The sequence below is a fragment of the Lotus japonicus genome, chromosome 4 (genome assembly GCF_012489685.1).
Source record: "Lotus japonicus ecotype B-129 chromosome 4, LjGifu_v1.2".
NCBI lineage: Eukaryota > Viridiplantae > Streptophyta > Magnoliopsida > Fabales > Fabaceae > Lotus > Lotus japonicus.
The window spans coordinates 46993202-47019742 of record NC_080044.1 but is presented as its reverse complement, the minus strand read 5'-3'; the positions used below and the strand labels follow the sequence as shown (position 1 = coordinate 47019742).

The 26541-nt window shown below is 36.3% G+C and overlaps 3 protein-coding genes across 4 annotated transcripts; 1 reads left to right on the top strand and 2 right to left on the bottom strand.

Annotated features, from left to right (window-relative positions):
• Positions 1 to 2482: 2482 nt before the first annotated feature.
• Positions 2483 to 11270, top strand: LOC130713021 (asparagine--tRNA ligase, chloroplastic/mitochondrial). Its single transcript, XM_057562829.1, has 15 exons — positions 2483 to 2874; positions 3025 to 3093; positions 3190 to 3294; positions 3836 to 3940; positions 5694 to 5831; positions 6588 to 6668; positions 6783 to 6860; positions 7301 to 7369; positions 7527 to 7601; positions 7718 to 7801; positions 7918 to 8004; positions 8995 to 9090; positions 9751 to 9825; positions 10156 to 10282; positions 10918 to 11270. The coding sequence occupies exons 1-15, from the start codon at positions 2557 to 2559 to the stop codon at positions 11031 to 11033; spliced, it is 1623 nt and encodes a 540-aa protein (XP_057418812.1). The 5' UTR covers positions 2483 to 2556; the 3' UTR covers positions 11034 to 11270.
• Positions 11271 to 14421: 3151 nt separating this feature from the next.
• On the bottom strand, positions 14422 to 15203 carry LOC130716108 (40S ribosomal protein S30). Its single transcript, XM_057566299.1, has 3 exons — positions 15069 to 15203; positions 14836 to 14973; positions 14422 to 14656 (listed from the first exon to the last, which is right to left on the bottom strand). The coding sequence occupies exons 1-3, from the start codon at positions 15070 to 15072 to the stop codon at positions 14610 to 14612; spliced, it is 189 nt and encodes a 62-aa protein (XP_057422282.1). The 5' UTR covers positions 15073 to 15203; the 3' UTR covers positions 14422 to 14609.
• Positions 15204 to 17293: 2090 nt separating this feature from the next.
• LOC130715955 (protein transport protein SEC16A homolog) lies at positions 17294 to 25097 on the bottom strand. Of its 2 annotated transcripts, XM_057566120.1 has the most exons (14): positions 23909 to 25097; positions 22971 to 23872; positions 22561 to 22881; positions 21464 to 21592; positions 21258 to 21380; positions 20884 to 21051; positions 20611 to 20736; positions 20385 to 20519; positions 19803 to 19930; positions 19622 to 19730; positions 19239 to 19544; positions 18994 to 19104; positions 18616 to 18911; positions 17294 to 18208 (listed from the first exon to the last, which is right to left on the bottom strand). In XM_057566120.1, the coding sequence occupies exons 1-14, from the start codon at positions 24720 to 24722 to the stop codon at positions 17668 to 17670; spliced, it is 4209 nt and encodes a 1402-aa protein (XP_057422103.1). In that variant the 5' UTR covers positions 24723 to 25097; the 3' UTR covers positions 17294 to 17667. The 2 variants fall into 2 exon arrangements, with proteins under 2 accessions (XP_057422103.1, XP_057422102.1); XM_057566119.1 differs by having other exon boundaries at positions 22971 to 25097.
• Between the last annotated feature and the right edge of the window lie 1444 nt (positions 25098 to 26541).

Below are 26541 nucleotides of genomic sequence, written 5' to 3'. Positions count from 1 at the left end.
CATATTGTTCTTTTTAGATTAAGAAATTCGTCTATTGATCTTGATCTAACTTGAGCTTAAGAATATCTTTTACAAGTGTGATCACAAGTATTTAAAAAAAAATTGTAATCTTAAACTGTCTAAAATAATTATCATTAATTAATAATAAAAATGAGGCAAGGACTAAGGAGGAAAACATTTTAATTTGGGTTAAATATGTTTTCCATCCCTGGACTTTCATCGAGTGCTGGTTTTCGTCCCTCGTCGGAGTAAAAGCCGAAATTTGCCCCTGAACATAAGGGAAATAGCTGGAAATGGTCCCTGCCAGAGTGGTGGCGTTGAACACCGTGGCCACATGTCACGGGAAGCCTAGGTGGCACTGCCACATCTGATATGGATTTTCATTTTATTTTTTATTTATTTTAATTCTTGGTCATAAATATATTTTTTTCTTTTTTTAATTAAATTAAAACAAAAAACAAAATCTGTCAACCATTCATCAGAATCTCTTTTTTTTTTTTTTTTTTTGGCTAAAAACACTTTTGGTCCCTAATGTTTCAAGTTTGTGCAAATTATGCCCGTGCTTTATTTTTGTCGATGTTTCTACCCTCATGTTTTCAAACAGTGCACCGTCTACCCCTCCGTCAGTCAGACGTTAAAAAATAACGGAATAAGCTGATTTGGCTTTTTTTAAAATATTTTTTGGACCTACCACATGGAAATTACAAGTGAAATTAGAAAAAATGGGCATGGGAGATTCAAACTCAAGACCTGTAAGTAGCAAAACATGCATTTAACCAGTTCAGTTACATACATAATTGATATATACATCAAGCAAATTTAATTTATATCATTTCCTTGATCATCATCAACTTCATATACTCCTCTTCATCTCTCTAATCCACTCAGGAACCTCTCCTGAGAAAGCCTGACTGACGGAGGGGTAGACGGTGCACTGTTTGAAAACATGAGGAGTAGAAACGTCGACAAAAATAGAGTAGGGGCAGAATTTGCACAAACTTAAAACATCAGGGGTCAAAAATGCTTTTTAGCCTTTTTTTTCTCCATCATCTATTCATCTTCATCATCCATCTCTTCATCTTCATCTCCATCACTCACAATTCTTAAACTCACACCAAAAATCATTTAAACCCAAAAATTAATAAAATCCCCAAGCTCTTTCCATGAAAACTGCCAGATCTATGACTTCCACGACCCTTGAATCGAAACCCTAATCGGCCAGATCTACGACCTCTACTCCCAAAAACGTACCGCCTCCCCCATCCCTGGCCCATACTGAGCCACCACCAACACCTCTTATTTTGGGTTTGGAAGAAGTCAACTCCTGATCTGGGTTTGTTGGATAATGTACGAAATGAGTTCTTGGGAGGTTGGTGCATTGCAAGGAGAAAGGAAAGAAGAAGGGAGAAGAGAAGATCTAGAACGAGGAAGCGATGGTCGATCCATGTTCCTTCTTCGATTCAAAGTCAAAGAAATTTTTTGTTTCTTCTGGTTTTTTCCCTTCTTCTTCTTCAACTGGGTTGTTGTGTTTGATGGTGTTGGGGTGGCTCGATCTGGGAGGGTTGGGGTTGGCGGTGGTGGCTATGTGTTGCGGGCGGCTCGATCTTGGGTGTGGCTGAGGTGGGGGTGGGGGTGGGGTGGAGGGTTTGGCTATATGAGTTTCATTCCATAACTCAATGATTCTCATTGAAAAGTATGAGACCGTTTGGCTGTAAAGTTAGTTTTTTTGCTTGATTCTCTTTGAAAAGAATTGATTAAGGGCTTTGATTCAAATTGTACCTGCTTTCATATACACAAGAAATGAAGGTGTTTTAGAAAAACTCAATGGTCCACTCATTTTCTGGGTTGGTATCAGATACAGTATTAAATTCATGTGCTTTTGTGCGAGTCTATGCTTTAATTTTGAGACCATATCATGTAATTGGTTAATTGATTCTGATGAGTTTAAGAAAAATTTCATTTCGTTAAGTTTATAGATTTTAATTTTTTTTGGGGTTCTTCATGTTTCTCATATTTATGGGATTTTGTCTATGAAGAAAATGAAGATCATGAAGAAGATGAACATTCAATGTTGGTGTTCGACGATGAGAGTGTTTACTGGTGAAATGATAGTTCATATTCTAATTTAGGAGTAACTTAGTGTGTTTTGGGTTTAGATTGAGGGGTTGGGTTAGGTTAGAGTAATAAGTGGATTTTTAGGTGTTTAATTTAGATTTTAGAAAATTATATATTTTAAATGAAAAAAGAAAAAAATTGTGATTCAGCCTCATTAATTGACGTGGACGTGCCACGTAGGATGGCCGGTATATGTGGAGACGGTGGTCAGCGCCACCACCCCGGCAGAGACGAAAACCAGCTATTTTCCTTATGTTCAAGGGCTAAAGTCGGCTTTTACTCCGGCGAGGGACGAAAACCAGCCCTCGATGAAAGTCTAGGGACGGAAAAACATATTTAACCCTTTTAATTTTAGCATATACTCATGTGAGTCATACTACTACCTCAACGGATATAGGAGTTGTCCTGTGGTAGAGTGAGAGACAGTTCAGAGCGACGCAAATGGGTGGCGTTGCCATAGCAACAAGGCCGTTCCGTCTAATCAAACCTTACACAGCAGCACTCGCTTATCTCTCACTACACACCACATCCAAACCTCCCTCTCTCCGCCCCAATCCACCTCCCCCCTTCTCCTCCCGCCGCCGCCTCTTCTGCGCCGCAACTCTCCCCTCCGCCGACCACAAGGTTTCCAAATTCCGCAAGAAGCTCAAAATCGCCGACGTAAAAGCCGACGATGACCTCACCTTGCTCGGCCAAACCCTCGTCCTCACCGGCTGGGTCCGCACTCTTCGTCCTCAAGCCACCGTCACATTCCTTGAGGTCAATTCAACCCCCTCTCTCTCTCTCTCTCAGATTTTGTTTATAGTTAACCTAATGTGCATTGCATTTGAATTTGAATTTTGAATTCGATTCGTGCTTATATGGAAATGAATTTGTGTTTCTGATTGAGCTATGTGTTTGTTTGTTTAGATTAACGATGGATCGTGCCTTTCTAACATGCAATGCGTGTTGGACCCTGAGGTTGAAGGTTATGATCAGGTGTGCTTTTTGTTTTGTTGGCTTTCTTATTGTTGTTATATGGGAAGAAATTATTGATTCTGTGTCTGTGTTTAACTTCTGGAGCTTATTGTTTAGGTAGGCTTGATTACCACTGGTGCCTCTGTATGGGTGCAAGGAGTTGTCGTGGAGAGCCAGGGAGCGAAACAGAAAGTGGAATTGAAGGTTAAAAAGATCGTGCTGGTTAGTTCTCTATACAAAGTTTCATCACTTTGTACTCTTATAAGATATGAGCACTTTGTTCGGTTTGCCTAGCTGGTTGGTTACTTCATAAATTTGTATAGGCACTTATATGGTATTGTAGCTTCCATTTGATGTCTTCACATTTCAAACCTTGATGATGTGCATGATTGTAAGTAAAAGTGCCGGCAGTCTCACTTGGCTACATGCATAAGAAAGAGCTTGCTCTTGTCTTTCATTGCTGCTTATGAAAATATACGCTGTAAGGGTATATATTAAATCAGTTCAATCATTCATTATACATACATTGTTTGATTTATCATTGAACCTGAGTCGTTAGTGTAAAATGTCATTTAGACCTCTAACTTCCTTTTTTTCATCCCTTATGCTTTGCTTGGTTTTTGGTTTGATCAATGAAGGGAAAATGCCTCATGATTGAAAGTAGCTGTATTGCAGCAAATAAGTGTACTTGATTTTATTTTTCTTCTTTTATGGTCCTGTCATTAGATCTCATAGCCTCTAAAATCTGGTCCGACATGTTCAGGTTGGCAAGAGTGATCCTTCCTTTCCCATCCAAAAGAAAAGAGTTAGCAATGAATTCCTGAGAACAAAAGCACATCTTCGTCCGAGGACAAATACTTTTGGTGCAGTATGGTTTCCTTTATTAGCATATTTATACATTCCTGCTTACACCTTTACTTCATTATGTGAAAGGAACGATTCGTTAATCTGCTATACCGTAAATATTTTATCTGTCTTGATATTCTTATAATATTTTTGTTTTTCATCATTCCTACCACTATCATCTGATGCCAATTCTAGATGATTAAATGTGCAGCTGCTTTCTTCTCATTCATTGTTTAACATTTTATTTACAAGCAAGTATGGAGATATCTCCATAATTTGATGCATTCAGTTACTGTTGGGATTTGGCTGTGTTAATTGCATGCTTCATGTGAGAAAATCTGAGTCTGACCTAATTAACTTTAGCGTTTTGTTTGGTCTTGTTACCCCAAATTACTGTCACAGATTAAATAAAGAAATTTCTTCATTTAAATGAACAGTATTTAAAATTTTGTATGGACATAACATATTATGGCTTAGTAATCTGAACAAACAATTAGTAAAAACAGGTTCGGTTACTCCCATGGATGTTATTTTTGTTCTGCTGTAAGCGTCTCTTGAACTAGTAGGAGGTCTATAGATTGGTTAATAAATTCTGAAAGACCAGTGTATCAATTAAATCCAGCGTAGCTACTTTGTGGCTTTTGCATTTGATCAACCTAGTAGACACTAGACACTCAACCAGTTTATAGCTTCGTCATAGGTTGAGGATCCACAACAACCTTTTTCCGGTATATATAGTTGGTTTCATAAACAAGAGATGGCACAATGTGCCATTGTGAATAATGTTTAAAGATAGATCATTTGAATCTAAATTCTTCTTAATAGTTTGACTTATCGTTTTTCTTGGTCTCTTTCTACCTCAATAATTCAACTATCCTCTATCTTATCTACTCTTCTTATTGGGGTCTCAATAGGTCTTCTCTAGCATATGCTCAAACAACCTAAGATGAAATTGTACCATATTTTCTACTATTGGTCCTATCCTAACTCTCTCCCTCTCATGCATTCATCCTAATCCATTAATCCTATCTTGCCTTGTGTGTTTCACTCATCCATCGTAATGTTCTCATCAACATTGATTTTTTTTTTCTTGCTGACTCTTTGCAACCCAATAGTCGTTCCTATACCTCATGACTGGTCTTGTAGTTGTGTGGCAAAATTTTCCCTTTGCTTGAATCCTATTGTTTACATGTCTCTTTATTCCTGTTATACTTAATCCTTATAGGCTGAATAACTTCCTATTCCAATTAATTTTCTAAGCATGCAGCATATTCATATAGGAATGCTTTGGAATGAACTTTTTTTGTTACTTCTGCGAATTCCTTCCTGATTAAATATGATGTTTTGGTTTACTTTTTTTGCTAAAATGTTTTGATGTACTTGTTTTTGCTAAAATTCTAACATGTGGATTAGTTCATTTCCGTTACTATTTTGCAAAATTTTCCCTTTGCTTGAATCCTATTGTTTACATGTCTCTTTATTCCTGTTATACTTAATCCTTATAGGCTGAATAACTTCCTATTCCAATTAATTTTCTAAGCATGCAGCATATTCATATAGGAATGCTTTGGAATGAACTTTTTTTGTTACTTCTGCGAATTCCTTCCTGATTAAATATGATGTTTTGGTTTGCTTTTTTTGCTAAAATGTTTTGATGTACTTTTTTTGCTAAAATTCTAACATGTGGATTAGTTGATTTCCGTTACTATCTTCTAGTCGGAAATAATATTTGTTCACTATTTGCCTTTTCTTTTAATGGTGCAAACTGCTTTCAGGTTGCAAGAGTAAGGAATGCATTGGCCTATGCTACGCACAAGTTCTTCCAAGAAAATGGGTTTGTATGGGTCTCAAGTCCTATTATAACAGCTTCAGATTGTGAGGGAGCGGGTGAACAGTTTTGCGTTACTACATTGGTATTACATTCCCATAGATACTTCATATTTTATGAATATTTTTATCAAATCCTATGTTATTGATGCACTTTGAATACTGAAGGGCATGATTCTCCCACTCTTTATTCATGCCCCACCAAGAAAATCTCGTAATAGGATTCTTGTTACAGAACCCTGCTTGTTAGAAGTACTATGGAATAGACCAGAAAAGACCCATGCAAAAAAAGTAGAGCAACCTAAAAATTAGGTAAAGATGTTACATCATTAGGCTGTGAAGCAGAAGAGGACCTCTGCGGATGTTGCTCTTTGGATTTTTGAGATACAGTGTTTAATTATTGTTAATTTATAACAAAAATAACAACAACCAAGTCTTATCTCGTGAACTGGTATCAAGTAAATGGATCAATCAAATGTCATTGAACTCTATTGAAAACAATTTTTTAGTAAGACTATTTGTACCAGCTACCAAAGCCTTTCTTATTTTTTCCTATTTCTTTGATGTAATCAGCCTTGTCTGAAAAATATTGTTAATAGTTCTAAGAATTAAAGATCAACAAATCTTATGCAGACGTCATTTATTGAATTCTTTATTCATATACTTTCTGTGAACTGTAACTTTTTGACGAATTTCGTCCCTCAACAAAAGAAGCTAGCTTCCATAATTAAGAATTGGTGCAAGGACAGTGCTATAAGTTCGTCTTAGTATTCACTCTTCACTCTGCTTTTTTCGGTCTTATTATGCATTCCATTTTAGGTTTTTATCCCTTCGATTTGCAGATACCAAGTTCTCACGAATCTGCTGATTCTCCTATTGATGCTATTCCAAAAATAAATGACAAATTAATTGACTGGTCACAAGTGAGTCAATTCATGTCTTACTCTTGATATCAGTTTTATGTGCTTCAATAAGGGTGCATTGTTGTTTATTACTACATATACTAAGTTACTAACTTGAACCATTCTTTGCATCAGGACTTTTTTGGAAAACCAGCATTCTTGACTGTTTCAGGTCAACTCAATGCAGAAACTTATGCTACTGCTCTTTCTGATGTACATACATCATCTTCTCTCTCTCTCTCTCTCTCTCTATTTTTTACTTTTTGTGATTGTTTCTGTCTTCTTTAATATCTTGCACGGTAAAGTATATTTTTAGTCTCTATAAAATGGTCAATATTTGGTTTTAGTCCCTGATTTTTAAAACGCCACATTTTGATCCCTTGTTTTTTGAATTGGAAGTTTCACTCTAGTCATCGGCGTATACTTTTTTTATTCATTTTTTGGGTTTAGTACAAATTGATGTGTTGGATAGCTGTTAATGCCAAGGACTAAGGTGAAACTATTTCATAAAATAAGGGACCAAAATGGGGCATTTTTTAAAAAGTCAAGGACTAAAAACATAACAATTTCACTAAGACTAAAAACATACTTTATCCAATCTAAAATTTCAGATATGGCAATTAAAATAAACTTTGAATCCTACACCCTTGCAGGTCTATACATTTGGTCCCACATTCCGAGCCGAAAATTCCAACACCTCTAGGCACTTGGCTGAATTTTGGGTCAGTGGTTACTGTTTGTAGTGTTCAATTTGATTAAATAGGAAGTCAGAGTATATATTATTTTTTGTTTCTAAGCTTCTGAGTATTTCTTAGTTGTCATTATTATGAATGTATAATGAAACAAGAATCAAAAGAGAGGTATCTTATTTTACTTCAGATGATTGAACCAGAGCTTGCATTTGCTGATCTAAATGATGACATGGCTTGTGCGACTGCCTATCTCCAGTTTGTAGTATGTTACCTCTACAACTACTATAAAGTTGCCATGGTCTTCTGATTATTTTCCAAAACTCTATTTTATATTATTTCTTCATGTTAAAAAGCCTATGCTGTATTTGTTTCTTGAAGATAAGATATATTCTCGATAACTGCAAGGAAGACATGGAGTTTTTCAATACATGGACTGATAAAGGAATCATTGATCGCTTGAGTGTATGAGCTCTCAGTGTAACCATCATCTTACTGTCCTTTAATACCTATAAATGTTGATTCTAATTACTGGTGTGCTCTTTTTTGTGTCTATTATTTTGTTGTCAATATATGAAAAGGATGTAGCAGATAAAGATGTTTTGCAAATAACGTACACCGAAGCAATAGATCTACTATCTCAAGCAAAGAAGAAGTTCGAATTCCCGGTAACTCAACAACTTTTTTCTCTTTTTTTTTTTTCGTTTTGCAATTGTTATGAATCAACTATCCTAAAAGTTTAAACTATTATGTGAAGACACATAAATATTTTTATATTATATTTCTAACATGCTTCTTCACATAAGAGCATATTGGCCTTAATTTGTTGGGCAACCATGTTGCAAGCATTGTCAGTTCTTCACCAGATGCCAAATTGGCTATTGTGTGGACAATGTGACCTGTCTTTTGTTGAATTTCAACCCTTTTTTTATTAGAATAATGAGGCAATAAGAATTGAACTCTATTCCACTTGGTCATAGACGAATAAACTATCCTAAATTGTTGGGTGAAACACATGAATAGTTTTCTATTATATTTCTATTAACAATAATCCTATTCATCCTGCACTTAGTTTTGTATAATAGGTTTTTTAGCTTTGTTTTGCATTTGCTTATTGCCACCAAGTTCCTTAACTGCTTGAGGATAGTCCACTCTAGATCACAAGTAATAAAGATAAATAGCAAATGAAAGGGTAATCATCTGGAGTAGTTTGTCATGAAGATTGTCCACAACCTAAATATTGCTTATCATCATAAAGATAAATCTTGTGATAAATTTTAAATATTTCTGATCAGTTAGTGCATCTGCTATTACTATTTATGCTTTCGATATGCTTGGTGGCCTTTAGCACCTTGTGGCACATGATGTTAATTACATTTTGCTTTAGTTGAACATTGAACATTATGTGCATAAGCTAGCTTGTTCCATTGAAACAGAGGCTTTTCCCTGTCCAGTTCTAGTTGGCATTTATTCTAGTCTGTCATCTGCTACATTATTTTTAATTTTTCCAATGCTATTCATTAATCCATGTAACAGCCCCCCCCCCCCCCCAATCTAATAACAACAGGTTGTCATTATTATATTAACTTTATAATTTATATTTTAAGGTTGCTTCCAAATTGTTTGTATTTGACATATTATTCTACTTGGTGCCATAGGTGAAATGGGGTTGTGACCTGCAGAGTGAGCATGAGCGTTATATAACTGAGGAGGCATTTGATGGATGCCCTGTTATAATCAGAGACTATCCAAAGGTATGCTACTTTTTCCCCTCATTTTCAAGTCATCACTAATGTTCAGTAATCCAGTTCACGACAACATATGGAAAACAATAGAGGATTTTTTTTGAAAAGCCAAGAATATTATTAAAGAAGCACAAGGGGTGCTTCAGCCTCACAAAGTTGTACACCATATATTTACTGGAAAACAATAGAGGATGGCTTTGTAAAAATCTTTTAAATGGATGACAATTTCAATGAAAGAATAAGAACACTCGACCTTGGTAGCAAGCTGTAAAACCTTCCCAAGTTTGAGAGAAATGGCTGAGAAATAGAGCAGTGGTAACATACTAGCATTCTTTTGAACTTATTTTCTTCTGCTTACATTTATGCCCCTCTCCATTAAAATCTCTGTTTTCCCCTCCCTCTTTAAAAAATCTAAAAAAAAAAAAACTGAAAATTCGTTCTCTGTTTTGTCATATTTTCATGTCTAAGGAATAAAAGTTACGTAAAGGTCACCACACCAGTGATTACTTAAAAAAGTCACATGGTATTATTCAATGGTCAAGATTTAATTATGCCACAGACTCTCTCTCTCTCTCCCTTATGCATTTCACTCACTCACTGTTCACATACACACTGCAGAGAGAGATGAACCAAATATACTGAAGTTGTTTTAAGTTTTAACCATTTCAGGATATTAAGGCATTCTATATGCGACAGAATGATGATGGAAAAACAGTTGCAGCTATGGACATGTTGGTTCCAAAGGTAATTTATGGGATATCACTTTTTATTCATTATTGCCTTCAATTAGTGTTTGTGAGAATGAGTAGCATATTCTCAGTACTCCTATCCAAAAGGGTAGTGGTTTAGTTTTGGTAATACCTGAAAAAAAGAAGAGAGCCTGCCTTGTGTCTTATAATGTTATTCAGCTGGGGCCTGGGATGATATTCTGGTGGATAACATGGGATATCTTCTAAAATATATAGCCTAATATCCTCGGCTGGTGAAGCTTTGTGATTATATACATGTACTGTACTATGTTTTTGGACAACACAAAACTATGCATGTGTCCTAATGATTTATTGTCTGTGTTAGATTGGTGAACTTATTGGCGGAAGCCAAAGAGAAGAAAGGCTTGAACATCTAGAAGCTCGTTTAGATGATTTAAAGCTGAATAAGGATGCATATTGGTGGTATCTTGATTTGCGTCGTTATGGTACAGGTCAGATGTCTCTCTCTCTTTACCCTCTTTCCTCAAGTTACCCATAGTCATATTATTAACCTAACTGTTAAGGAGTTAAAGTTAAACATTTTTAAAATAATAGATCCCCCCATTGTCATGTCATAACTTTTTGCATGATTTCTGCATATATGCTGAACTCATGCAACGAAACTGATCTCTTGTGGAGGCAAATTTGAAGTATTATTGACTTTACTGAAGAAAACAGATCATGTGCATATGGCATATGCTACCTCTCTACTCAATAAATCTTCGTGTATTTTTTTTTTCGGGTTATAAAACACAGTTTTATTTTTAAGGAAAGAGGAAACACAACCATCAAGGATAGTTAGCCACACGTCCACAGTGAAAAGCCTAAATAAAATTTGCTGTTTTTATCAAACTTGGTTAACGGAACACACTCATTTCTCCCTTTTAACGTTTTTTTCATTGGAAAGTGGGATTTGTCTTTCCAATGTATGGTAACTGAGTTTTGGAGTTAAACCAAACGCTCACTTAATTACTAGCTTCGTGCGATTGTTTGTTTGGCGCCGTAATTTGCAATGTTAAACTCTTTATTTAATATATGAGAGATTGGTGATTTACTCTCCTTTGTACTGGTCTATTGTTGAATGCAGTACCTCATGCGGGCTTTGGTTTGGGGTTTGAAAGACTCGTTCAGTTCGCAACAGGAATGGACAATATAAGGGACGTGAGTCCTTTTCCTCGAGCACCTGGTTCAGCTGAGTTTTAGATCTTGAAGAAATATGGATTGATCCACATTCTTTTTTACTATTCAAAATGTCAATTTTGGGCAATCAAGTTTCCTTTTGTTTTGTTAATTTCTTTTTTAAAATTACGCTTAGGTCGAAATGATTGAGGCAACATGGTGAATTCTCCCACGTTATGTACAGCATGTGTAAAGACTTCAGTGTGCGAAATTACGCATTAAACTTTATCGGAAGTTCATGATATATGAGATATTAAACAATGTTAGTTTGGGCCCAAATAAAAGAATATGTTTGGGTGAAAAGCGTGATTGAATACTTATAACAATCAGTACTAGTGTTTATTTGTAAGCTAATTTGACATACTTTTGAAAATAAGTTAAAAATAAAAGCAGGTGATGAATTATTTCCACAAGTTTGAACAAAGATTTGCATAAGTGCTTATATATTATAAGATGAACTTAAATAAGCTCTTTTAAATGTAAATTAATCAATAGTTGCAATTTTCAGTAATGCACGCCCCAAAAGAAATTAGATCGCAAGTAGATGTAAAATTGGACCCAAAGATGTAGCTAAACAAAATAATTCCACGCGGAACTAGGGATGGCAATGGGTAGGGTACTATAGTACCCATCCTCATACCAGCATTTTAAAAAATTACCCGTACTCGTCCCCATACTCGCGTGGGTAGCAACTTGAATGCCCATCCCCGGATCCTCTGGGAACCTATATGCCCGTATCCGTACCCATTACTCGCAATTTAGCCCCAAAATATATTTTTCATTTTTGTTAATAGAAAACACAAAAATACAACTAACTTTTTAAATAAAAAACACTAATATAAATATAAAAGATTATCCAAATACTTAACAAATAAAATCATTCAACTATAAGAATATTTCTTTTTAGAACAAATAAGTAAGAAAGATATAATTTAAATTTTTAATTTTGAATTATAATATAGTCCTAAAGTTGTAGGTTATTACTTACTAATTTTAAAAATAAGTGGGAGTAAATTAGCAATGATTATGAATACCTTAAATACTCACATATTTTTTAAAATAAGTAAGTTTGAAAGCTATAGCTTAAGTTAATTTGTTCATATATTACTAAATAATAATAATAATAATATGTGTGCAGGTATGGGGCGAGTTGGGTACTATAGTACCCATACCAGCTACCTTTTGCGGGTAATTACCCATACCCAACCACATACCCATCTAGCGGGTTTTTACCCTACTCATCGTGGGTATTTTTACGGGTATCCTATGGGTCTGAGACCCATTGCCATCCCTACGCGGAAGTGTAAAAATACGTCAAACAAATAGTAGCTTTTGACTTTGGCCAAAAAATAGTACTGTTGTTGACATCTAATTGTAGTCTTTGCAGAAGTTGTAAACAAACTCTGGAGTAATTCACTTTTTTTTTTTTGTCGAAAGAAGTAATTCAATTCAAAGATAAAGTCTTTCCCATTGTTGAAAAAATGTTATTAAAATTATAGGCATACCATATCATGAACCCATTAAAAAATCAAGTGGACCAAAATTGTGTTTTTTTAGTGAACACAGCTGTGATATTGTGCTGTAAAAAAGACATGATTTGAATTTCTATAGTAAATGATATAGTGTGTGTCTATATTCTTAGAGATGTGTGTTCATATTCTAAACTTTGAAAATAAAATTTATTTTAACATAAGCCCTCACTAAAGACATGAGTTACGCATTTATTAGAAAGACTATAATTGAATTCTTATACATACTGAGACTTCAAATAGATGAGTAAAATTTTAAAAAGAATTGGTATTAAGGTATTCGTTTTAAAATTTTAAATATAGTGAGACTTCGATAGATACAACTACACCATAGTTTACATAAAATTCAAAATAAAAGATGTTCAAAAAAAAACCAAAATAAAGGTACCTTTTATGGTAGATTTTTTTTTTGGTACATACCTTTTATGGTAGATTGAATAAAAGAACCTAATTAAGGTGAATCGGATAGAATGATTAATGTTAATATAATCAAGTGTTTTTTTTTAACAAATCTAGTGTTTAATTCATGCTGCTTAAAAAACATGCAAATTTGGAAGAAGTTTTGCAATTCAGCAAGTTTTTTTCTAAAAAAATCAAACTCACTGTTGATGGACCACTCACTCTCGTTCCTTGATGCCAAGCATATGCCTAATGTTTGATTAGTTTAATAAAACAATAATGGATATTATTTTTAGGTAAATGGATAGCATATTTCACAGATAAATCAAATAAAATAAACATTGGATAGGGATCAATTACAATTACTATGATTGTGCTTATGTAGGGATCAATTACAATTACTACGATTGTACTTTTGTAGGGAACAAGTACAATTACTAGGATTGTGCTTTTGTTTCATTTCATCACAGAAACTGTTATTGCTCCGAACAACTCATTTCATATTTGCATCAGCACAAACTCTTTCTAGTACAGACGCGCAACAATCAGTGCAAATCCAAAAACACACTAAGGAAAGGATTCAATCATCCAGAACCATCAGCAACATTTCTTTCAAAACAGGTAAACTGGGCAAAGCCCATGAGAAGTTGGCGTTAGAATTAAGAGGAATGTAGTAGTCCAAGTAGGGTTACAAGCATCACTAGAAAAGAAGAGTGAATCCTAGAACATAATAGCAGAACGGCTATCAATCTATTTTTTGCAGGACATATGTCAAGCAGAATGTAATAGGACCAACTAGGGTTACAAGCATCAATCATCCAAATGGACAAAAAGGAGCGGATACCTAAATTCATTCCTTAATCAAATTAATCCCTAGACTTAAGAAAAAAACAAATCTTAAAACTATTTTTAGAAGGATCCTTAATCCCTAGTTGAAGCCTAGTTTGATAAAAGGCTTATTTGACAGAAAAACAAAGGACATGAATAATGTGATATGCAAGAACTAAATTGAGGAGCCTATTGTTAGAGGATCCTTGCAACCAGTAGGGCAAATTGGAAGTATCAATTGTCCAAGTTCATTGGTAACATATATGATGAACTATGATCCTAACGTAAGTCTCCATCAGAAAGTCCATCACTAACCAACAGCTGCTCATATTTATTCTATCAAAAAGAAAAGATTATGATGTAAACCTATTCCTTAAAACTAAAGAAACATCATCTACGAAAAGCATAAAAACCAATATTACCTACAATGCAAAATGCTGAAGTTTTAAGCTTTCAAGAGGCATTTTGCAGCAGAGTCAAACAAGGATTAATCCGTCATGTACAAAGTTAGGAAACAGCTTGTGGTCTTTAAGAGGGGAAAAGAATTGAAATGACACAGCACTAAGCATAGTAAATATTTGCTCCGCAAGGTAAAACACAAACAACTACGATATAGCTGTGGTGAGTTAAATCAATCTAGCCTATCGGCAACTAAATTTCAAAGAAAAAATACCATACTTATGAGTGAAAACGAATCTCTTACACAATCATATTATCAATATTAACTAGCAAAAACTGGTTCATTCAACCATAATAAGAAGCATCTTACTTTCAGTTCAACAACCAAATCAAAACAAGTAATACATAGCACAAGTAAATAAAAACTATCCTCCAAGCATCTTCATCACTTCTCAGATGAGTTAGGTCCACGCTTCTTTCCGAATCCCACAACTACAATCACACAAAGCAAAAAAACAAAAACAAATCAAAATTAAAAAAACACCCAAATCATGAAACCACAAAATTCACACACCCTTTTGTTCCAACACAACAAAATCATATTTTTTTCGTGCAGCAAAATGAAACAAGAAAAACAGAAGATTATGTGAAAGTGGGTTCAAAATGGTTACCGGCGGTGACGAATCGGCGGTTGTATTGCATGCGCTTGTGAGCGCGGCCGCGGGGCTTCTTCTTCTTGTCCTGCTTGGCCACCTTGGGAGTTTGGCCTCTCACCTTCCCAGCACGAGCAAGAGATCCGTGAACCTTACCTGCATTCCAAACACAAACGAAAATTGAATCACACCATGTACGGAAATTGATGAACACAAACACTGAAAAGCATTGAAATCGTTCAGTAACTCACCCATTGTAGTGAATCGCTGTTTCTTGTTCTCTCTGTTTTGCTCTTCGCTTGGTGCAGTTGCAGCGGCTAATGGCAGAACCCTAGAAGGTGGAAGAGATGATGTATTTGTATTGGTAGGGTTGAAGGTTCTGGGCTTTTAATGGACCATTTGGCCCATGCTTGCATGGGCTTATATTATAAGCCATCTTGCTTAACATCATGCTTTTTTGAACAAAAATAATGTTATATTATATATATGCTTTTATATATTTCTTGCAATATGGTCAAAAAATATATTGTTGTCGATGAAAATATGTTGGATTGAGCCTTTTTCAAAATATAGACTAAAATATATTCACCTCTCAAGATTTGTCAAAATGAAACTTATCCAATTTCTGTCTAAAATATGCACTTCACCCACTTTTATATTTTGCAACGGAATATCTTAATTCATCACAAAAAAACTTAGATAATGAATAATAGAGACATAATTAGTGAAGAAATGTTTTTCATCGCAAAAAAATTCACTATTTTAAATTTGTCTATTTTTTGGTGATGTAAATTTTTTCATCTTAAAATTTGTCACTAATACATGCAAAGTTCAACAAGTATTCTAAATTATCAACATATTTTAGAGATGAAAATGTAATTCGTCACTAAAGTTGACGAATTTAACTTAATGACGACTTTTGCAACAAGTAACACTCATTGATAAAAATTGTCACTAATTATGTCTGTATTATTCATATGGATTCTGATATTTCATCGCAAATGCAAAAAATCCAAATCCCTCCATCCGTCTCCATCGTGACCACAACCACCTCCCTTCCTCCCTTCTAAATCGCCACTACCACACCACGCACCTCGCCAAATCTATTGCATCGCCTCCTCCTCTCCGGCCTCGAGCTCTATCACTGGAATCCGCCATAATCACCACGGAACCTCTTTCTGCTCCGTCGTGTGTGATAGCGACGGTCATGCCCCCCACAAGCACTGCCATCCATCAGATTCAACATCGGGTGGGCAAAAGCTTCGAACTTGGTTGTCGCTGTGACGCTGGGTGAAGGTTCGAGGGGGAGATTGGAGCGACCTTGGGAGCTGGTGGTTGGTTTCCTGAGTTCGTTTGTAGATCTGGGTTGGGTCGCAGGTGGTGAAAGGCTTGATCTGGGTGTTCGTTCTTCATGTTCGTTTTTGTTGACACTGGGCATAGAGGGCGAAGAACAAGTTTTGGTTGAGGGGTTCCAACTAGATCTTGACATGGAGGTTGGGGAAGATGATGATGGTGGGTCAGGGGTTCTGAATCGGGCTTTAGGGTTGGGAGGTTTGAGTTTTTAATTTATGGATTTGGTGATTTATTGGAGGTTATTAATCATTCACTAACTCTGTTAAAAAAAATCATTCACTAACTATTTTCCTAATTATACCCTAATATAATAAATATTTTTATTTTTAAAAAATAGGAATTACCTGCAAAACCTGCTATTACAGATCAAAATGGCTTGGTGTAATAAAAGAAAAATAAAAAAGTCACGTGGAATCGATGACTGTGGAAAAATAGAGCCACATAAGCACATAATACGGGTAGGAACTTATTTTTGTACGCCATACAATTTCAGGGATCTCCAGAGTATTTAAGCCTTTAAAATTTTACTAAATTGAGGTATTTAAATAAATAAGAAGACCATCTCTACTATATCTATTGCTTAAATATTTATAAAATAAAATTTTAACATGAATGAATTTCACGAAAGTGGATTCTATTCCTAAAGCTTGACATGTAGACATTCAATTGTTTTTTTTTTCTGTTGCTATGACTGCATCACACAGGCTGCACTTTATTTGGATATTACTTGAGTGAATAAACTTTTATTCCAATTCTTTTTTTTTTTTTGAAAAGAACTTTTATTCCAATTCTTATAGTTGAGCGAATGGACTTTTATTCCAATTCATAAGACGACCTCATTCACTTTTTATCGCGAAGTGAGTGCCAAAGCTGCCAACAAGTATCCATGGTATTAGTTTTCCAAAAATGTTGTGTTAAGATGAAAAAAAGAAGAAACAACATGACAAAAATGGACTCAGTTTTCAACATTCCTAGAGAAATTTTACTTCAAAATATTATATAAACTCAACTTATCCAAAATAAAAGCATAATAATTTTCAATGAAATAAAAGAACTGTGCAGAGAAGTAAGACAACGAGTTTATATGCAAACTAAACATTTCACATCAAGACTGAGGCTCTAATTTGTAAATTAAATTCCATTTCATGACTAAAACAATTACAGAAGGGGGCAAAACTTACATTTCACAAATCCACAGACTATTCTTTTGTCCTTGATCTGTTGTCACCTCTATTCATTGAGGGACATCTTGTGTTTTACTGTTTAATAAAATGAACAAATGAGTGGTACTACTCACCTACATGGTCTATCCTTAGCTAGAAGAAGACACAAGTTCCTTGCCCTTCAACCTTAGATGGTGGCATGTATCAACTCCCTTTGCATTTAAAGCAAGCAAAACAAGGGGTGTGGGGGTAAGATATCTTTTGCTTCTTCATGAACTTCACCTCATGTGATGACCATAAACAAAATTTGATATTTACAACTTAAATTATCTGCTCAAAGTTCAACCTCATGAAGATCTCCAAAACTCCCACTCTTCACAGGAGTGTGCATTAAAGAAGCATCATCTGGCATAAATGTTGATGGTGGCATTCCCAAAGCTTCCCCTAGAGGCTTAGCTTCATTCATTTTTGTGGTGGGATAGAATGAATCACCATAACTCCCACCGCTCCATGAAGCTGTTCGCCGTGAATGAGGGGACGTATGAGTATGATGAGAGTTACTGCCATTAATCATTGCTCCCGGGCTTGGGATGTTACCCATACTTGGAAACCTTTGCCTGGCCATTGGTGATGGTGTTTTGGGGGATAGGTATGCCCAATCATTCCTAGAAGATGTTGACGGATTTTCAAGAGCTGAACTATCTTCTTGATTATTTTCTGCTATAGCTTCCATTGTCTGCTCACTTGATGATGGTGCTGGAGCAGGAATAAAAAACTTTGCATTGGCAGTGACAGCAGGTTTGACAGATGGAACAGGTGGTGTCTGAAACAAGTTTGCAGAGCTTCCACCACCTTGGTTGAAGGTGTCAACATACCTGTATAGTCCATTAAATTTTTATCAATGTGATCAGCTTTTCAAATGTTGTTGATGATTGAGAGAATGAACTATCAATAAGAAACTTTTACTCTTGTTTCTGGAAACTGTTCTGGCTGCATAGACCCATTTGTTCATCCTAATTTACTTCCCCTTCATATTGGATTATTCTAGAATACAAATTTTAATTAGGCCTAGAAACAAGACTTTCCAATTTAATAACTCTTTTTTCAGTACTGATAAAGGTAAATTGCATTAAGAGACTTAGCTATTATGCAAGTTCAATTTTGTAAGCACTGCTATTCTAACATTTCTTGAAGAGTCTTCAATTTCAAATTATAATGTACTAGAGAAAACAAGAGTTCCAACTACAACAGGATCATAACAAGAGTTAAAGTATCTTCGTACCTTGATCGAACACCAAGGCGACCACGGGCAGAGAATTGATTTGTGCTAGGTGGTATTGGTGGGATCCCTGGAGTCAGTTCAGGACTCGAAGTTTTCAAATCAGAACCCTCATTTGAAGGTGACACTTCTGTCTTCAATGCAGATTTCAAGTTGTAGTCAGTTGAACCATTCTGGAAAACAGTAGTGGTTGGAGGTGGTGGTAATGCAGTTTCTTCAGCTGGAAGTTCAGCACCTTCCTCTACCCATCTTTTCAGGTTTTCATCATAATAGAACTTGTTCTTTTCCCCCAATTTAGCCTTCATAGAGGGAAGAGTAAGAACAATTTAAAATGGCACAGCTGAAAGGAAAAAAAAAGGAATATAAAACAATTAATAATACCTGTTTGCCAGGGCGAGGTCTCAAGACTAGCCCCACCGTCTTTTGCAAAAGTTGTGAGCCAAAACCAAAACGAGAAAAGCGAGAAGTGGCCCCTGAATCGGGTGATTTTCCCTGTGGATGAGGTAAAGTTTCAAGAGATGAATCAACCAATTCTTTTTTTTTTCAACAATTACAATATACTAAAACTTTACCAAACATATGAAGCATAAGCTTTTCAAAGTATACCCTTAGTGGTAATCACAAACCTGACGGGGAGTTCTACCAAAGTCTGGCTCTGAAGCGCTTCTATTAGGTTTTGTCGTTCTATTATTGTCAGCTGTCCACTCCATCGAAGCAGACGGGACTAAAGATGACATGGCCATTGTTGATTGGCTATTGGATACTCTGTGCGCAGTAGTTTGGAAAGTTTGTTCATTTCCCTGAGCAGTTCCTTGTGATGATGATGGAGCAGGTGGTGGTAAACCACCAACAACTCTATGAGCAGTACTATCAAAAAAGTTGAGTAATTTGCCCACTAATTTTGCAGGAGCCAGATTTGCAGCATACCCACCCTGAATATAAATTTTTGAAGAGGATAAGTAACAAGACTATCAAAATAATGAAGACACAATAAAGGACAAGGAAGTACCTGTTGGTGGGCTCTAATCCTCTCCTCAAGAGATGATATCAATTGTTTCCATGTTTCAGCTTCTGGTGCACGGCCAGTTTTTAAGGATTTCAGTACTGCTTGGCAGTACCTGAAGTCACATAAAAACAATAAGGCAGATTACATAGAGCATAATATCACAAATAATATTCAACAAACTTACTTCAACGAGTCTGACAACTTTCCCACTTCAGCTAGCATACATGCATATATAATCTTATATGGCTGAAATGGAAGCAAAATGAATTGAGAGTTTCCAAGCACCTTTGAATATTCGTATAACTCCGTCCTCTGTCCAAGAAGTTATCAGGTAAGATAAGTGGAGTGCTTCCAAAAGAGCATTAACAACTTAAATCAGATTGAACATAATATCTTTTTTGCAGATAAGAAGAGATGCTGAGTGGAAATAGCATGTCACATAAGAGGCAGGTTAATTAAAAACTTTAAGGAACTTGGTTTTGAAAATCTCATATTCATTTGTTTATAAACCTAGGTTTGGAGGTTAATTAAGAGAGTACATGCCATATTCTTAATAAAGTATACAGATATAGTCTAGATATGAAAAATCCAAATTTGAACCGGTAAAACCCTAGAAAGTTAAGAATTTTGGAACCAGAAAAAATCCAGAGAGAGAGAGAGGTGAACACATAGAGTGTCCATTACATTGTGTGAGAGAAGGACTAAAAACATGCACATGCTTAGATCAACCACATTTTGTGGAAAAAAACAAGAAATTTTAATGAACCTGGATAGCATCTGGACTAGCATAAGTTCGAGGAAATTTCCAGTGATCTGCTCCTATCAGACACATCCTTGCACTATCTGAGTATGACTCAAAATTTGCTTCAGCAATTAAATAGCAGATGTGTGCAGCAGTAATCTAAAATGAGTCTCAAATCAGAAGCAGAACAGAAATCTACAAAAATCATTAAATAGAAGAAAGTGATAATATTGATTGAGAACAACTATACCTCACTTCTTTCCTTCCACAAGCAATCACCAAGATGAATAATTACAAGCTCATCATCTTTAGTTCTGTTTGCGGTTATTACAGCCAGATTCTCCTCCCAATCTTCAAGCATGCCATTAGATCCAAACTGTAATAGTAAAACAACAACAAAGGCATGAGCTTCCAAGTCAAATGAAAACCAATAACTCAACTATTTAAGCTTGAAAGTAAGAAAATATCTGTTGCATAGCCCTTGAATAATTGTGTGTCTTATTAGTTTATCCACTAAAATCACCTGCACATGCTGCTGAGGCATATCAAAAGCACTAGGGTCCCCACTTGTTGAGCTGTCAGAAGAGAAAACTTCAGCTGGTTGCCCAGCAATTAGAAGGCATAATGTGCGCAGAGGAGACCCAGCAACCAGTTGACGAAGTGACATTTGTTTCACAGTATCCACATAGAACTGAAGTGCAAACAAGTACCAAATCCATTACCAATAAAGAAGGATGAAAAAGGACTGTAAGACTACAGAAACTAAGGGAATGTCTACCAATTCACCAAAAAAAATCTTAAAATCACCAAAAAAATAAACAAGGGACTGTCTAGCTCAGACATTTCAGGATTAGTAGCTCAGAATAGTATTCAACAGGTGAAAATCTGAAAGCTTACCTGTTCACCGAGTTGTGAAGCAAGAACAAGAGCAGGTCCCCATAACTGACCTTCTTGTGCATATTGCAAAGCCTCCTTCTTTTTGCCAGAGACAAGAAGATTCTGTACCTCAGAAGCCGTTGCCTAGATATAACAAAATTTATCAGTAGAGACTACAAATTCAAAAATCTGACAGGGGTTTCAGCAGGGGTTAACTTAATACACACCCGCATTTGTGCTTCAGAAGGCAAATTTTGCAGGCAGTGGCTCAGCACACCATACTGAGTGAACTCCTTGCCACTCATTTTGGCAGATGCAAAAAGCTTTGCAACTGCTGACCCAGGATTATCATTTTCCTGTATAAAATACAAACCTAGTAGGTTACCAAATCTGGAAGTGATCCCATGAGGAATAGTATTAACACAGTAATATGACTAAATCAAAACTACCAGAGGAGCAAAGTAGGTGAAATGTAATTTTTACAAATCAGCCTAAATAATTCCATGAAGATACGGCAGCCGAATAGCTATTTGATAACAAATTCTGCAGTTTGTCTGAAAATACATTCAATGACCAATTTTGGATCCCTTAAATCCATAAAGTTCTCCTTCTGGTGCTAAAGAAGGTACAGAAGATACTATGTACTAACATCTGTTTTCTTGCTAACCTAAAGCAATATGAATGAGAATTTTACTTCCCGTAGATGTTCACAAGAATGACCTTCTGAACCAAGGAAAGAGAATAAGGCATGGCAGCAAATTTGAAGAACAACTTTAATTTTATAAACCACTTTGTCAGAAATATAATATAAATTCATTTATGTGTCTTCACCTAACAACTTAAGCTATCAGGAATTGAAATAGATGGTTCATGACATGGTATCAAAGTCTCTATGACCAAGTGGTCTGAAGTTCAATCCTTGTTGACTAGCTGCCCCCATTGATCTACTAAAAAAAGTTGAAATTCAGCACAAGGTAGGTGGGTTGTGCATTGTTGACACTCAATCCCAACCGGCTCTTTCATGAGGGGGCACGTTATAAATATAATATACATAGCATCACCCAAACTTAAAAACTTTAGGCATAGTTAGTTCATGACATCCATCAAAAAGGGGTGATTTGAAAAATGCAGATGCAAGGGGGACTAAGGTCATTTACATCAACCTAAAAGGTAGAGTAGTAGAACCAATATATGCATTGACAAAAAGAAAACTCTAAAAATTAACATTTAGCAATGTTCCAATTGATCTAATGCACACTCTTACAAATAATTCTATCAATCTTGCAAAGTACAGAAGATTCAATGAACAATCAATTTAACTTACTTTTAGTATGTTGTCCGTACCAAAAGGAGAACGTAGTTTTCCATAATGTTGACAGGCTATTTTAAGCAAGGACAGAAGGAGTCTCAACTTTTCGCCTTTCTTATAATCCATGTCAGGCGATCCGCAGTGCGTAATCCTCTCATCTATCCATTTGTGCAACTCTTTACTTCCAACACTCCCACCAACCAATGGACCTGGGAAAGATTGCTGGCTGAGAGCCCGAAAATAATCACAAGCGCCATTTCCAATGCTGGAAGAATCAATGCTTCCAGCAACAACTTCCATCAAGTTTAACACAGAAACAGAGCCTTGTACAGAACTCTTCACATAAAAACAAACACACAGCGTTAATCATTGCAGAAACCAAATGAGGCATAGATTGAAACCGGAAACAGGAGTCAAGAACTAACCTGACTTTCATATGGTGAGCTCAACAGATTAGAATCTTTCATTACAATGAGTTTTCCACCAAAGCCAAAGGTTACTAAGGCATGAGGAGGACGTCCAGCTGATGATCTTCCAACATTAGGGGCGTATGATTGCTGATGCCCACCCTGGAATGATTGCCGGGAGTAACTGAGAGGCTTCTGACTATCAGCATAATCATTTGAGAATTTTTTTTGTTCATCAAACTGTGTGTTCGAATAATTAAAATGTTGACCATAGTTCCCACTCGGAGCAAAGTTTTGCACTTCAAGAGTTCCATTAGCCAACCCATGGTCGGGGTTTGCTTTATTGTACGATGGAACTGACCCAAAGGAGCTTGAAGTATTTTGTTGATCCCTGTTGAAAGAAATACTTGAACCAAAAGGATGATCATATTGCTGGTTTCCACCCGAAGTTGCACTGTCCCCACTTCTAATAGCAGACTGAGTTGTGGATGTTTCCAAACCCTGCTGATGACTAATACCATAAGAACCACCCCAGCTATCATTTGCAGCTTGACTACTAATGCCCTGTGGCTCATAATTTCCGGCTTGGCCATACTCTCCATAGAAATTGTTACCATTATGTGCAAAAGAACTGGTAGAAGCATTACCATTTTGAAGTCCCTGAGTAGCAGATTGAATTGATGAATTGTAAGTCTCTAACGAGCGCCATTCTTGGGCAATTGTGTCATAATACCAACCCGGATACTGAGGATCGAAAACCATATGCTCAGGATACCCATTATTCCCTTGTGAAACCTGATTCCAGCTAGATACACTTTCAGTTGTGCCAGTTTCAGCTAAAGTTCCCGCAACAGACTGAGGAGTTTGCTGCAGATAGGAGACCTCCGCTTTAGCATCAGCAGCCGCAGTCCAACCGACACCTGTACTGGCATCAGCAGAAGCAGTCCAACCGACACCTGTACTGGCATCAGAGCCACCCTGAGTAGTGGCTGTTGCATTAGGGTCATCTACTTGATACCATTGCCCCGTGTTGTGGTCATACTTCCAACCAGGATATAGACTCTCCCAATACTGACTGCTATTCGGATCTTGTTGCTCACTAATCCCATTTCCTGTAGATGCATCATAACCTTGACCATCTTGATATTGCACATAATTAGCTGAAGCATCTAAGCTATCGTTTGCAATTTCATTTCCAGGTTTCACCTCAGTCTTATTAGAATCATGAAATCCTTTCCCAGATTGATCTTCAAACTCGGTGAAAAAGTCAGAATACGATCCAAACCCAGTACCACCATTTGAATCAGCAGCATTAAACGCATTCCAATCAACCACCTTAATCCCCGAATTATGCATTCCATTGCTCTTGCCCACGCTCAAATCTGGCCCGACCTCCGACCCCACCGCATTATCACCACCGCGATCCATCACACTATCACATCCTGATTCACTAGACGACACCAAAAAACTCCCCCCCTCTTGTGAATTCCCACCATCCAATTTCACAGCACCATCTTCCTCCTCCTCCCCTTTCAACTCCACCCCACTTCCTCCACCACCCGAATGATCAAATGCCGCATCGGCACCAGCATCAGCATCAGCATCAGCATCAGCATCAGCATCATTCCCGATACCCAAATTGGCGAAAGCCTTGACATCATCAGAGTCATTGCTTCCAGATTTGACAGGACTCATATCCTCCTCAACCAATTTATCAAAAAAATCCTCATCCGTCTGATCCTCCACATGAAATGGAGGATTCGAAGCCATCACAACAAAACCCCCCAAATCAATTCACCGGAATAATTCAATTATTTTCCCCCAAATTCCAGATTTCACTTCCTACAGTTCCAACCCTCGAGATCCAAATTAAATCAAATAAAAAACAAAAATCACTGAAAGCTACCTCGTGTTAATGGCAGAAAGAAGATCTGGGAATTCTGAAATTGACGCAATCTACCCGGAAAGTGGGAAGTTTAGGTCGGAATGAAACGCAGCGTTTTGTGGCGTGGAACCCAGAAAGAGAAGGAAAAAAGTGAAAGAGATGAAGCTTGGTTAGAGATCCATTATCAGAATTAGCAGAGAGAGAGAGAGAGAGTAAACAGAGGGAAAGCCCTTCATTTCGCACCTACACACAACGACGACGTTTTTTTTCTTTCAATTTTAGATTATTTATTTATTTATTTATTTCCTTACTACTAATAATTGTTCTTCTATTTATATTTTTTTATTATTATTTTCCCTTCATGTTCGTTCGAGTGTTTAATCATTATCAGTATTTTACCGCCATGTACATGTATGTACTAAGGTCAAACTCATCTGGTACTGGTATCACTCCATGAAAGTAAACCGGAAACTAAAAATTCATAATGTGGAAGAAATTTTGAAGTTTCTTCTTAATCAAATTAATAAATGCAACCAGTAAATTTCAGAGTTTCGAATAATTAATCTCATAACTATTGAATTTGTGAATAATTTAACTTTTTTTTTGAATAAATGCAACTATATTCGACGGCAAATAAAAAATTTCCCTGATTTCATTTCATGATATACAGTTGATAGGAGGTTTGGGTCAAATCTTTTACTAAAAAATACCATTACTAAGACTTCAGTAAATGAACTTGTGAGATACTAGTTCATAATTCATTACGTGGAATGAAATCCATTGAATGTGGAGTTAGATTCAATAATATTACTAGGTGGCTTGCATGTGGACTTAGTTGCCGCCAGTTATAAGAACAATAAAAATCTATAAGTAGCAATCAAATTTGGATATATATTCAGTTTCATCTTTTAGATACCTTAATTGTGACTTTTAACCTAATGATTTTTTTCGCCCCCACATTTTATAGAAGGATAATGAATTTATTTCATTCATATTTAAAGGAGTAGTGGATTTGACACCACAATAAAAAACTTAGATTTTTTATTTTGCTAGCTTTGAAGATGGAAGTGATATTTTATTTAGTTGAGCTTTTGACCGTGATTCGGGGTCTTACATTGACTTGGCTACTCAGAAACTTATTTGTGAGCTTGATTTTTAGATATCGTTAATGACATCAACTATAATGGTCCTCTAAAGCTCCACTCCTATGCAACGTATCTAGCTAAAGCGAGAATAGTACAACAAGATTGAGAAGTTGTCTTCCAACATATCTCCAGAAAGTTTAATAGAGTGTGTGGCTCTTTAGTTAAATTATATTTGGGCCTAGGAACATTAAGTGTTGAAGACATGGTCCTCTACTCCTAGGATCACAAATGTGAGTAACAAGTCACTCATTGGATGATTAGGTGAGGGGGGTTAAATTTAATATCCAAACCAATAAATTTCCCACCCCACCTAAAGAATTTAAACCCCAAAATACCCCATCTTAAAAAAACACGTTTTCCCATTCTAAACTTCCCACCACCCTTCATCTCCTTCACAATCACTCCCTACTCACTCTCCCTCTCAACTTCATCTTCTTCACTCACGCTCTCCTTCTCCTTTTCCTTTATACTCAACCTTTCATCTTCTTCCTTCTCCCTGTCACACTCCTTCTCCCTCTCACACTCCCTCTCCCCCTCAACTTCATCTTTGTCACCCTCG